The sequence below is a fragment of the Myotis nattereri genome (assembly GCF_964212035.1).
Source record: "Myotis nattereri genome assembly, chromosome: 9".
NCBI classification, from domain to species: Eukaryota; Metazoa; Chordata; class Mammalia; order Chiroptera; family Vespertilionidae; genus Myotis; species Myotis nattereri.
Window position 1 is genome coordinate 71049242 of NC_138084.1, and position 14973 is coordinate 71064214.

Below are 14973 nucleotides of genomic sequence, written 5' to 3' on the forward strand. Positions count from 1 at the left end.
ACGTGATTTTTGTCTTTCAATCTGTTTATGTGACGCATTACGTTTATTTATTTATAAATATTGTACCATCCTTGCATCCTGGAATAAGTCCTACTTGTTTGTGGTATATGATATTTTTAATATATTGCTGGATCCGATTTGCTGATATTTTGTTAAGGATTTTAGTATCTATTTTCAGGAGGGATATTGGCCTGTAATTCTCTTTCTTTGTAGTGTCTCTATCTGATTTTGGAATTAGGATAATGCTGGCCTCATAAAAAGAGCTTAGAAGTATTCTTTCCTCTTGGATATTTTGGAATAGTTTGAGGAGTATAAGTGTTAGTTCTTTGAAGGTTTGGTAAAACTCCACTGTGAAGCCATCTGGATCAGAGCTTTTGTTTGCTGGGAGTTTTTTGATTGCTGCTTCTATTTTATCATTTTGTTATTGGCCTATTCAGGTTTTCTGCTTCTTCCTGATTCAATTTTAGGAATTTGATTATTTCATACACATTGTCCAGCTTGTTGGCATACAGTTGTTCATAGTATTTTCCTTTGTATTTCTGTGGTGTCAGTGGTGACTTGTCTGCTTTCATTTCTGATTTTATTTATTTGACTCCTCTTTGTTTCTTGATGAGTCTGGCTAATGGCTCATCACTCTTGTTTATCCTTTCAAAGAACCAGCTCTTGGTTTCATTTGTTGTGCTTATTGTACCAATTTTCCAGCTTTGAGCTTCAGGTTTTCTAAATTAACATACCCTTTCTTACAAATTCTTATATAAACTTTCCTGATTTAATTAAAGCATCTTCTGTTGATCTCATTTGCTGTGTACTTTTTGTCTTTTGCATCTGTGTCATCTTTTTACTTTCTGTTGCTACTGCTATTGTGTGAATGCCACTTTTTAGATGTATGTCTTCCTTCTGTGAGCCTCATTTATCTCATCCATACTGGAGTTGAGTTAATATCTGTAGTGAACTGAGGACAGTCCCTGGAACTAAGAACTGTTTAAGGTTAGATATTATGGTTCAGTCTCTAATTCACTCTTGCCTGGGCAATTACAATAATCTCTCTGTTTTCAGCATCCTACAGCTGATGTCAGGTTAATTTTTTCAAAGTACAGCTTTGATTATGGTATTCTTTTTAGAAGTCTTCAGGGATTCAGTTAAAGATTTGTCTTTGCCATTTCTAATGTTTCCTTCTGATGGAACAAGCTCCACTCGTGGTATTTCATGCCACCCCTTTTCTCATTCTGTCCTTGACAATAGGGAGTAAATGATCTGTTTTGAATTTGGGAAGAATAAACTGGCATACTTTGCTTAGTTCTACCTTTCCTGCTTATGGGACAGGCTGCCTACAGAGAACATGTAGGGATTGTTCAGTGCTGTCAATACTTGGGAAGTCTGCCGGGGTCAGTTAACAGGCCCATTTGGCTTTCTTTCACCAAGAGAAAATTCTCTTCCAATTTAGCCTTTATCAACAATAAAGGTAATTTTTTTTTATCTCCTTTGCTTTCTATTGTAATTTTTAACTTGCTTAGGGCCTGGATGGAAAAGAAAAAAAGGTGCTGCATTTTTTTTTTTGTTCTCTTTTAAAACCCTCCCCCAAAGCTGCCTGCAAATAGAGTCCAAACATATTAGTTTGAGCTTTCTCTTAGGTAATTTGTATCTCAACCAAACTAGGTTAATGACTTTCCTTCATTTCTCTGCAAATTCCTGTCTCTGAATTTTTGTTCATCTGATTCTTTCTGAGTGAATTCCCTCTGTCTCTGATTGTCTGCATCTTGTTTATCCTTCAGTATATACTATGAATTTCTTCCTATATCTCTTAACTGAAATCAGTTTCTTCTTTATGTTTCCATTGCACTGTATTTGTTCCTTTCTTTTGTAATATTGTTGTTTTCTGTAATTTAATAGCCTTAATCCTGTTTCCCTTCTGCTGTTCAATCAATTTGCATATTAGGGTTTTATTATATAGGACTAGAGGCCCGGTGCACAAAAATTTGTGCACTCTGCGGGGAGGGGTCCCTGAGCCCGGCCTGTGCCCTCTCGCAGTCTGGGACCCCTCGGGAGATAACGACCTGCTGGCTTAGGCCTGCTCACGGGTGGCAGAGGGCAGGCCCAATCCCTAGGTGCAGCCCCTGGTTGGGCTCAGAGCAGGGCCGACTGGGGAGTTGGGGCGCCGCCCAGTCATGCACAGAGCAGGGCAGATTGGGAGGTTGCGATGCCACCCTCAGTCACGCTCAGGGTAGGGCTGATTGGGGGGTTGGGGCACCGCCCCCTGTCACACTCAAGGCAGGGTCGATGGGGAGGTTGCGGCGCCACCCCCTGTCACACACAGAGCAGGGCCAATCAGGGGGTTGGGGCGCTGCCCCCTGTCACTCACAGAGCAGGGCCCATCAGGGGGGTTGGGGCTCCGTACCCTGTCACGCACAGAGCAGGGTCGATCAGGGGGTTGGGGAGCTCCCCCCTGTCATGCACAGAGCAGGGCCCATCAGGGGGTTGGGGAGCTCCCCCTGTCACGCACAGAGCAGGGCCGATCAGGGGGTTGGGGAGCTACCCCCTGTCACGAACAGAGCAGGGTGGATAGGGAGGTTGTGGCCCTGCCCCCTGTCACACACAGAGCCGCAGGGCGATCAAGGGGTTTGGGCGCTGCCCCCTGTCACACTGATCCCGGTGCCAGGAGGCCTCGCGGCTTCGCTGATCCCGGTGCTGAGAGGCATATTACCCTTTTACTATATAGAATAGAGGCCTGGTGCACGTGTGGGGGCCGGCTGGTTTGCCCTGAAGGGTGTCCTGGATCAGGGTGGGGGTCCCCACTGGGGTGCCTGGCCAGCCTGGGTGAGGGGATGATGGCTGTTTGCAGCTGGTTACACACCCTTCAGGGTTGTTTAAAGTATTACATAAGTCTCCTTTTTCCCCCACTGACCTTTCTCTGGCTGGCCCTCCCCCCCAACACATACCCCCCCCCCCCCCGCCTTTCTAATTGGGTTTCTGTTTTCTTGGGATATATTCCTAGAAGTGGGATTACTAGGTCAAATGGAATTTCCATTTTTAATTTTTTGAGGAAATGCCATACTGTTTTCCATAGTGGCTGTATCAGCAGTACAAGAGGGTTCCTTTTTCTTCCTGTCCTCTCCAGCACTTGTCATTTGTTGATTTGTTGATGATAGCCATTTTGACAGGTGTGAGATGCTACCTCTAATCTTGCCCTTCACTCTCTCCTCTGCTCTGAAATGAGTTTGCTCTCTGTGTAACAAAGCCAGTCTCCTTCATGGCTCACTGTTGCCCCAGCATAAAACCTTAATAGCAGTTTAAAATGGTCTATGTGGCCTAGTCCCTGATTATTGTACAACCTAATCTCTTAACCATTGTTTGTTTATGAGTCTCAATTTTAGTCAGTCTGAATTACTTTAAGTTCCCTCAAAGTGCTATATTTTCACTTTTCTCTGGGGTTTTGTGAGCATGCTGTTGTTCCTTTTATCTGGAGTGTCTCTGTGCCTTTTCCTCCCACAAAAGAAAATGTGGCTTATTTCTGCTCATCCTTAGTCTAAGATTGCACATATTAACTTACTAGGAAGTCTCTAATCCTTCATTGTGAGAGGTGTTTTAATTATGTGTGGCTTTAGTGCTCTGTATTTTTATCTTCAAAGCATTTGTCAGTTACTTGTTCATTGTCTGTATTCCTATTTTATAAGCTAGCAAGGGCAGGGTTAGGCATATTGATTGTTATATCTTCTGTTTCCAGCACAGTTGTAATTCATAGTAGGCTCTTTTTTTCATCCTCACCCAAGGATATGTTTTTATTGATTTTTAGACAGAGGAAGGGGCGGAGAGAGAGGAGAGAGAGAGAGAAACACCGATGAAAGAGAAACACTGACCAGTTGCTTCCAATACATGCATTGGTTGGGGATCAAACCTGCATCATTTTGCTGTATAGGATGATGCTCCAGCCAACTGAGCCACCCAATCAGGGCCAAAGGAGGCATTTAATAGTAGCATCGGGTGAATGTTACTTTAGACATTATTTCCTGAAAGTTGCAGAAGAGCGTCTTAAGAATGTTTTAAATATTTGTCCAGGGTTGCAACTGAGTCTCAGATATGTTATTTATGGTGGGATTATTTTTAAATTATGACCTCTGGAAATAATTTTGTTTTAGTCCAGACTGCTGGAAAGAGAATTGAATCCATACTGGAAGGATGGTGGGACCGGTCTTCCACCAGAAGACTGTACTACGTCATCAGTTACTAAAGGTATGTATATTTTTGTAATAGCCACACAGGCATTTCTTATAACTTGGTATTCCTGAAGCAGTGAACTGAGTTTGTTGGTAGGTTGGCAAAATGTATTATGAATTTCAAAAATGCTTAATAGTCCAAATCAGATTTTGAGATTTAGTAAATCTAAAGTTTGTAACGTTATTTTAATATTTTAGCTTGATGCTGTAATTTTGATCAAGTTCATAATTATCTGTTTTTGTTTATATTTGCATAACAACTCTAAGTGTATTGATTATCTGATGTGAAATTTGTATGGTTTCATATTATGAGCATCTATAGATTATTACTAAGTGTTCAGTTTACATATGACAAGCAATGATAAAATATTGCAGTCTTTTTGAGGCTTTATTTAAATTATTAGTAATTGGGAAGCTGATATATTTGGGAGCAAGCTGATTATGTTTTTATATTTATTAATGATTTCAAATTTGAGTTTTTATTTTGAATGGGTTGATACAAAGTATGATTCTGTGAGGAAATAATAATGCTTTGGTTTGCTACATTCTATAACAAAATATAAAAAGTATTAAATTTCATGAAAATAATGTGTAAATATTAAAGATGTGATTGCAGCCCAGCTGGTGTGATTCAGTGGTTGAACATCAACCTATGAACTACAGGGGTCCTCAAACTTTTTAAACAGGGGGCCAGTTCACTGTCCCTCAGACCGTTGGAGGGCTGGACTATAGTTTAAAAAAAAACTATGAACAAATTCCTATGCACATTGCACATATCTTATTTTGAAGTAAAAAAACAAAACGGGAACAAATACAATATTTGTATTTGCATGTGGCCCACGGGCCGTAGTTTGAGGACCCCTGAACTAGGAGGTCACGGTTCAATTCCTTTTCAGGGCACACGCCTGGGTAGTGGGTTCGATCCCCAGTGTGGGGCGTGCGGGAGGCAGCTGATCAATGATTATCTCATAAAGCTTTTAAAAGGTCTTTCTTTCCTCCCCTTCATAACATGCTTTCAACACTTCCCTCTTCCATATTGTACTTACTTAGAAAGGAAAGATGGCAGAAAACTATGTCTGTCAGAGGTTCAGATCCCAAAGTTGAAATTCAGTTTTAAGAAATGATCTGGCCCTAGCTGGTTTGGCTCAGTGGATAGAGCATCAGTCTGCACTGAAGGGTCCTGGGTTCGAATCCAGTCAAGGGCACATGCCTGGGTTGCGGTCTCAATCCCTAGTAGGGGGTGTGCAAGAGGCAGTTGATCAATGATTCTCTCTCATCATTGATGTCTCTCTCTCTCTCTCTGCCTTCCTCTCTGAAATCAGTATATATATACATATATATGTGTATGTATATATATACATATATACATATATACATACATATATATACACATACATACATACATATATATATATTTATTTATGAAATGATCTGCAGATTTTACTGCATATGCAGATAGTGTGGTCTTTCTGTTTAGACCAATGGTAGAGCTGAAATGGTTAGGCACCAAAAAGTTTATAAGTTTAGTATTGAGGTATGTAGAGGTCACATGCTATTATAGGTAAGGACTCAGACTTTGGAATTAGGGTTCTTGGGATTAGAACTGTGTATTTCCACGTACTAGTTTCATGAATTTGGGAAAATTTCCTGATCTCTCTGAGTCCATTGTACTCATGTGTAAGTACCTGTCATATGGTTATTGTGAGGATTAAATGAGAAAATCTGTTAGCATAGATTTAGTAATCTATTATTACTAAATAATAGTAATTACTCAATAATGACAATGTCAAATAGTACTTTTCTGTACAATTAAATGTTCTGGGAACATTTTATCAACAGTATTTTTGTAATGATTGAGGTGCCATATTTTTAATAATTAATGAGTTAATCTTTATTTCTTTTTTTGGACAAAATTAAGTGGAAAAGTATTTTTTTAAAACATTTTTTATTGATTTCAGAGAGGAAGGGAGAGGGGAAAGAGAGGAACATCAATGATGAGAGGGAATTATTGATTGGCTGCTTCCTGTACGCCCCCTACTGGGGATCGAGCCCTTAAGTGGAAAAATAAGTAAACTTTCAGTACCCGTACAATATTATTTTAAATCATATTTTAGTAACAGAAATATCTGTACATTTTAAAGTTTACATGGCACATTTACATATCAGCTTATTTTCATAGCAACGATGTGAAGATAGCAAAGTAGATGCTATTGCCCACTTCTGTAGTTCAGGGAACTAAAGCTTAAAGTGGCCAGGTTATTTGCTCTAGTTCTGTGAGTGGTAGTAGAACCCAGGTTTCTGATATCTAGTCCAGGGTTAGTTACTCTAGATTCTTCATTAGAAGACTATACTTGTTACTATGTAGTTAGTAGAAAACTAGCTTACAAAAACTTGCTTACAAAACTCCTGATATTTTCTGTTCTTATAGATTTCCTCCCTCTTTTTTTTTGGATTCTCTTTTAGAATCTTTTGAGTTGGAAAAAATGTCAAAGGTGGTTTAAATCAGCTGCCTTTATATTACAGAAAAAGAAACAAAGTTCCAAAGAAGATCTTGCTTAAGATCTTTAAACTAGTTAGTAGCAGCAGCAAGACTAAAAATCTAGATTCCCTTGATATTTAGTTTATTGCTATTTTAATATTATCCTGTCTTCTAAGAAAAATGGGGAATGCAGCACAGATTCATTTGGTTATATTTGGTCTATTATAATATAACTTAATTATGATGGAAGCATACATTTTTTCAGTCTTTTAATTTTTGACTTATAAAAATAATTTTATTTTTAAGTGATTTTAGAAGTAATAAATATTAATTCTGTTATACCACATGAAAAGTATAACTGACATTTAGTATTGAAATTTAGTTTCAGTAATAGAAGATGGTGGATTAAGCTGGCTAAGGAAGTCTTATCAAAGAATGAAGGAACAAGCTGAGAAACAGAACAGAAATTTTGAAGACATTGTAGCTGAAAGATATGGGGTGAGTATTCATATTAAGGAGATATGTGTTATTTTTAGAGTTATGTGGGAAATTAAGTTCTTTAACTTAGTCAGTGTTTTGTGCCATGAAACACTTTTGAATTGACTTAGTATTAAAGTTTAAATTTATATACTGTTGAAGCCATTTTCTGCTTTTCATTATTATATAAACTTATGTACCATTTTTATTGACATAATGAATATAAAACTTAAGTACTTAAAATTTAAGTGTGTGCGAGTTTAATGTAAAAATCACATTTTCTCATTATGAAGGAAAATGTAAATAATACAGGAAAGCCTCAATAGTATACCTTTGGAGATAACCATTGTTGAAATTTTGTTATATTTCAGTTTTCCCTCCTAGAGTTTTTACTATATTTCAGCATTTTGGAATACAACTGTTTTTTACAAGTATATACATATGTATATGTGTATGTATGTGTGTATACAGGGGTGGGCAAACATAGGTTTACAATTGTGAGTACATGAAACAGTTTATTCTTGTATTATTTTTAATTATGAATTGTTTTTCATAGGAACAACTGTCCTTTTTTCTTAATGTCCTTTTTCCTTAATTTCGGAAGAAAAGCAGGTTTAAATAGTTGTAAGAATTCGAAAATATAGGCTAGCAAAAAGAAAAATGGAGAGAAAAGTTATTCTTTGTTTAAAATAGGTAATCTTTGTTAATATTTTGACACATACCCTTTTTGAGATAAAATAAATTGTTTTATTAAATTAGGCTTATTGTTTTATTAAATAGCCTTATATATCCTGCTATTTTCTTTTTTTAAAAATATATTTTATTGATTTTTTTACAGAGAGGAAGGGAGAGGGATAGAGAGTTAGAAACATTGATGAGAGAGAAACATTGATCAGCTGCCTCCTGCACACCCCCCACTGGGGCCGTGCTCGCAACCAAGGTACATGCCCTTGACTGGAATTGAACCTGGGACCCTTATGTCCGCAGGCCGACGCTCTATCTGCTGAGCCAAACTGGTTAGGGCTATCCTGCTATTTTCACTTACTAATAAGACATAATTGGATGTCAGTAAATATATTCATTTTAATGACTTCTTAATTTTTAAATATATTTGAATGGTTTTACCTTATTTAATTGTCAGTGAAGAGACATATATATGTTTTTATTTTATTTTCTCCTATTAAATAGCACTGTGCTGACCATCTTTGTACAATCCATTTTATATACTTATCTGGATATCTTCTTAAGATGAATTACTGAAAATGAAATTGCTGTCCTTAAAGGATATAGACACTTAAAGTGAGATATAGGTAATTAATAGCCAAATTTCTCTGCCAAAAGATTGATCAAATTATACTTTTATTACATAAAAGTATAGTAAACATATTTCTCTTTGCTTTTATTTTTATACATTTATTAATGAATTGAAATATTTTAAAATATATTTTCTGGCCATTAGTATTTTTAAGTGAATTGATTATTGGTAGTATTTACCAATTTTGCCTTTAGCATTTAAAACCTTTAAAAATCTGTTTATATTTCTTTCTCTTAGTTTCATGTTTTTTTATGCATTTCTTTACTTTGATGTGATCTCTTTATAAGGCTAGTAGCCACCTGGTGCCATACATCGTTATTACAATACTAGAGGCCCGATGCACGAAATTCCTGCAAGAGCAGGCCTTTCTTCCCCCAGCTGCTGGCACCAGCTTCCCTCTGGTCCCCGGGACCCGGGCTTCCCTCGCAGCCCCGGCTTCGTCTGGTCTGATTAGCATATTACACTTTTGTTATTCTAGGTTGCTCACTGTATTCCCTATGCTGTACTTTACATCTCTGCGACTATTTTTATAACTGCCAATTTGTACTTCTTAATCCCTTTCCCTTTTTCACCCATCTGGCAACCATCAATTTGTTCTCTGTATCGATGAGTCTATTTTTGTTTTGTTTGTTCATTTATTTTGTGTTTAGATACTACACATAAGTTAAATCATATGGTATTTGTCTTTTTCTTTTTGGCTTATTTCACTTAGCATGATACCCTCTAGGGCAGTGATGGCGAACCTTTTGAGCTCGGCGTGTCAGCATTTTGAAAAACCCTAACTTAACTCTGATGCTGTGTCACATATAGAAATTTTTTGATATTTGCAACCACCGTAAAACAACGACTTGTATTTTTGATATTTATTTTATATATTTCAATGCCATTTAACAAAGAAAAATCAACCAAAAAAATGAGTTCGCGTGTCACCTCTGACACGCGTGTCATAGTTTCGCCATCGCTGCTCTAGGTCCACCCATGCTGTCAGAGATGGCAGGATTTCATTCTCCTGTTTGAGGGGGAGGGTCGGGGGGTGGAAGGAGCTATAGGAGCGTCTCTGGCCAGAGACTGAAGCCTCGCGCCGGAGCGAGGAGCAAAGTCTGAAGCCTCCAGCCGCAGCGAAGACTGTGTCCAGAGCGAAGATGGAAGGCGGTGGCCAGAGTGAAGGTCTGGGTCCCGGGTGCCAGAGGAAAACTGGTGCTGGCAGCCAGGGGAAAGAAGGCCTATTGCACGAATCTTAAAATAATTAAAAAATTAAAAATTAATAAAATATTAATTGAAATGTATCTGCATTACATGAAAAATCTCCTAATTGCTTCTAGCATAATTTATTAAATTGTGCTAAAATTTACAAGGGTTCAATTAAAAAATATCTTAATTCTAAACGATATAATAGAAAACATATAATAGTGCAGTTATAAGCACTTATCTGAAAATAAAAATTTAAAGAAGTGAATTTAAAGAAGGGATTAGCCAAAGAAAATATATGCACAACCCATGGACACAGACAACAGTATGGTGATGGCCAGAGAGAAGTGGGGGGCAAGAGCTGGGTAGAGGGGGCAAAAGGGGGGAAATAGGAACATCCTATAAAATAATAATAAAAGGCTAATATGCACATTGAACGGCAGAATGACTGGTTGCTATGATGCGCACTGGCCACCAGGGGGCAGACGCTCAATGCAGGAGCTGCCCCCTGGTGGTCAGTGCACTTCCACATGGGAGTGCCACTCAGCCAGAAGCTGGCTCATGGCTGGCCAGCGCAGTGGTGGTGGCAGGAGCCTCTCCCACCTCCGTGGCAGCACTAAGAATGTCCAACTAACAGTTTAGACCTGATCTCTTGGGGGCCTAAGCCTTTAGTTGGACATCCCCAGAGGGCTCCCTGGCTGCCAGAAGGATGTCTGACTGCAAGCTTAGGCCTGATCCCCCGGGGAGTGGGCCTAAGTCGACAGGTGGACATCCCCCAAGGGGTCCTGGACTGTGAATGGGCGCAGGCCGGGCTGAGGAACCCTCCTCCCCCCACCCCAGTGCACAAATTTTTGTGCACTGGGCCTCTAGTGTAATATAGTAAGCATTGGATAAATTGTGGTAATTGCTGTTTTGTTGTCTTTATTTATCATATTTTATTGACTCTAAGAAGCCACTAATTGTAGATGTCAATGAGGAGGAGCTTTCATTATGAAAACATTTCCCCCACCTTACTGCCAAAATTTCTATTCTGTTTATGTTGTCATTGAATTTAAGGAATAGGTTAAATCTGTATTTTAAAAATAATTAAAAAAAATGTTATGGATTATCTCTGCCTTGTGCAAGGTAATAACTGGACTATAGTTATTCCAATAACCTCTCAGACGTTATTGGAATAATTTGAAATTTTTATTCCAGTTTGTTATAAATTTAAAAATATGCACCTTATTCTTGACAATTGCATTAGACCTCACAACTACAAGAACAATTACTTTGACTACTCATTACATTCGCCATTTGGTTTATAGCATGCCTTCCTTTTTGCAGTGATTCTTCTTACCCTAATTCATTTATGGTTTAGCTTACTGATCCTGAGTAATTTCCCGCCCCCCGCCCCCCCCCCCCCAGTGATTTGCATTCTGATATTTTTGGCAGTTTTTGGAAATGATTTTTTTTTTTGGGGGGGTCAAAACAGGATAGGATAGTTTGTGAATTGAATTCTGTACATAGAATTATTGCCTTATAATTATTTTTAAAATTGATCTTTATTCCATTATTTATAGCATTTAGTTGTAGATGGGAAGTTAACAATCTTACTTTCTTTCCTTTGTAGGTAATGTGTTACTTGTTTACCTACTCCCATCTGTTTATATGCCTATGCTTACTCCTTCTTTCCTCTGTTCTAGTCTTTTTTAAGAATTCTTTTTTATGTGAATTTTGAGACTCGGGAATTAGGGTTTTTAATGCATGAGTCTTTTTTAAAAAAATTCACTTATTGTTGAAAGTATTACATATGTCCCCTTTCTCCCCCATGACCTCTCCCAGCCCGCCCCTGCCCCCCAATATAGGCCTTCACCCTCCTATTGTCTGTGCCCATTGGTTATGCTTACATGCAAGCGTACAAGTCCTTTGGTTGATTTCCTACCCGCCCCTACCCCTGCCTTCCCTCTGAGGTTTGATGGAATGCATGAGTCTTTTTATGCTTCACTTTCTTCCTTCACTATGGATATCGGATGAGCACTTTGGAACTGGAAAATTAGCTAGGGAAATTTTCTTTTATTATTACATTTTGTTAGTATTTTTTTCTATCTCTTTCTTTCTGCAAGTATTAGTACATGCATGTTAAATTACCTTAGAATTAAGTGTCCATGTTTCTTTTTCCCTTATAACGTATCTATTTACCATCTTCTCCTAACTGTAGAGAATTCCCAGGCTAGTGTTGAATTCACTAATTTGGATTCCATGCTTTCTATTTCTCCATGCACTGTATCTGCATGTTTATAGACACAGTTTTTATTTTCAAGTCTTTCTTGTTCTTGAACTCTGCTTTTCACATAGAGTTTGTATGTTTTAGCAGTGTAGCAACCTCTTGAATCTCAGTAACAGTTAGGAATTTTTAAAAAATTATTTCTTAACTATTTCCTGTATTATGTATTTTACTGACTCCTTTTCAGTTCCAAGATTTCTTTTTAATTTGGTAATTTTTCATTGATTAATTATATTTTAAAAGTATTTATTTTTGCGTAGTGTATTCGTTTGCTAAGACTGCCATAACAAAGTTCTGGATGACTTAAATAACAAGTTTATTTTCTCACAGTCTAGGACAGGGTTGAGGAATGTGCCGTCCGTGGGTCGCATAAGGCCCGTGAAATCATTTGGTCTGGCCCTGCCAAGGTATTAGGGATGAGTTAATTAAATGTTTGACCAAATATAGCAGGCTAATTTTTAAGCTGATAATTTTGTATGGCCCACGAATGACCTTATAAATATCCAAATGGTCCTTGGCAGAAAAAGTTTCCTTATCCTTGGTTTAGGTTGGAGCATGGAAGTCCAAGATGTACATGTCAGCAGGTTTGGTTTCTTCTGAGGCCTCTCCTCTTGGCATGTAAATGACTGCCTTCCAGCTGTATCTCACATAGTATTTTCTCTTTGTGTGCATCCTGGGTATCTCTGTGTGTCCACATTTCTTCTTATAAGGACATCAGTCATCTTGGATTAGGGCTTAACCTAATGACCTCATTTTTACTTAGTCATCTTTTTAAAGGCTGTTTTCCAGTGCGGTCAGATTCAGAGGTACTCTTGGTTAGAACTTCAACATGTGACTTTGGGGGGTGGTGGGGGAGGATACAATTTAGCCCACATCAGGTAGGATGACCATATTTTTTTTTTTTACCTCTTTGTTGGATTTTTCTTTCATTGTGCTAAATAACAGCGCATCATGGCCCAGTAGAATCTGGGGTACAAATCATTAAACCTTTTAAAATTTTATATATCTTGTTTACTTTTTCTCCTTTTTAGTCAATGGAAATATTTCAGTCGAAATTAGAAGAAGCTGAAAAAACTGCATCCACAAAAGAAGACTGTAGACGAGAACGCTGGAGGAAGCCAACGTATTCAGATAAAGCACTGAGTAGTCAAGAAAGTAGAAAATCAGACTTGACAAAATATAATAAAAGTTCAAGGGATAGACATAGTTCAACAGATATTACAAAACATAAAGATAAGTTTTATGGTGATGAAAAAAATAATAGATCTGGGTCTTCAGAAACATATAGAAGAGACTCCAATTCAAGGCAAAGTCAAGAGTTTTCTTCTCTTGGAAATTTGAGACCTAAATTTATAAGGCCCTCTGATGATGAACTGTCATTTCATCACATGGGCAGGAATGTTGAATCTAGTTCACCCTCAGCACTGGCCACTCAGGGTTCTGTGCGTTGTGGTTTTCGAAAACCGACAGAGAACAGCGAAGAAAATTTATCATCACGAAGTCGCTCTGATGAGAGAGAAGGAGAGAGGAAACATTCAAATCGAAATCCATTGGAAACCAATCACAGTGTTGACTATCGACATATCTCAGAAGATGGAAGAGAGAAATCACATGATGAAAGCTCGAGGGATGACTCTCCGAGAAAAGAACATCTACAGGACACAAAGTCTTCATTTTCAGGGTATTTTGTCATTTGTTTTTAAACCAATAAATTAATATAAAAGTCCAGAGGATTCAACAGACTGAACTGTATTTATAGAACATCAGTTATTCATTAGATGTGAGTTATGATCTTTTGTTTCTTAAATAAGATGGACAAGATATGTGCATTTAACAATTCAGTAGTTTCGTTTTATGAATTGCATTTCATTTCACAGTTTTATTTAACAAAAAAGCTGGAAGAATTCAGTAGCTATATTTGCTTAAAATTTGTTGCTTTTTTGCAACCGAATTAATCTTTTTAAATGGATATGCTACAGGAAATACTTCGGTGTATTTTGTTACTGTTTCCATATTACTTTCAAAGGAAATTATTCCATTGTTATGAATAATTATAATTCTAAATATCGCATGCCTACTGGAGGTCTGGGAGACTAAAGGAAAATATATTGCTTTAGCCCAAATAAGAAGTGACAAAGGAATATGAAAGATCCTGCACAGGGAAGCATGATTGTATGGTGGTGGTTTTGCAGAGGAAAAAAAAAAGAATCCACTTTTGATACTTGACAGGTTTTAATACAAATGTTAGAGTTTTCAGAGCGAAATATAGGTCAGATAGTGGTTGTATCTGTAATGATTAGGGAAATAGGTAGTATTTACTGGTTTTATTATTCTTGTACATATTATTATGCTTACATTTAGGGCTGGGTTAGTAGAATAGGAAACTCAGGTAGAGTGTAATCAGACCTAGGAAAACTTGATTTAGCATAGAGGTAGGCTTGTAGGAGATAACCATAAATAGAAAATGAATATCCAAGGTTAGTGACTTAATTATATACTCGAATGATCATCAAAATATGTTTTAAAATACCACCTAATGAATGTGACACGAAAGGAAGAGGTTTTAGACAATAAAGAATTCAGTGGTGGCAGTAGTAGGTTTAAGCATTGTGTTCAGGGTCATGAGTGGTAAATCATTTTTGTTAATGGAGGAAAGCAAACTACAGGATATAGAGTTCAAAAGCACAGTTATAAGGTTTTTCAAGAATTTTCTAGAAACCACCAATAAATTTAGTGAGACCCTCGAGGATATGAAAAAGGACCAACTAGAAATTAAGCCTACACTGACTGAAATAAAGAATAATACACAGAGATCCAACAGCTTGGGCGCTGGTTCAAGTTAGAGCTTTGCTCCCAGGAACCAAAGGAGGAATCTAGCTGTGTTGACTTTATAAACATGGCAGGGATAGAGAATGTCTAAGGTTGTGTTCATGTATAATTGTCCAGGCTTTTTTACTCCAGGTTCTCAAGGGGGTAGACTACTCCAGTTTTCAGTTGCTAAGAGGCGCATAAATGCGAAGATACTTATAAGTATAGG

At 37.6% G+C, this 14973-nt stretch overlaps 1 protein-coding gene across 1 annotated transcript in view; it reads left to right on the forward strand.

Moving 5' to 3' along the window:
- Nucleotides 1–14973, forward strand: part of CWF19L2 (CWF19 like cell cycle control factor 2) — a 79030-nt gene that overhangs the window by 8533 nt on the left and 55524 nt on the right. Inside the window, exons 6-8 of the mRNA XM_081098785.1 lie at nucleotides 4134–4227; nucleotides 7073–7188; nucleotides 12968–13617. Coding sequence (XP_080954911.1) covers nucleotides 4134–4227; nucleotides 7073–7188; nucleotides 12968–13617 — 860 coding nt within the window. The remainder of the gene's footprint in view (nucleotides 1–4133; nucleotides 4228–7072; nucleotides 7189–12967; nucleotides 13618–14973) is intronic.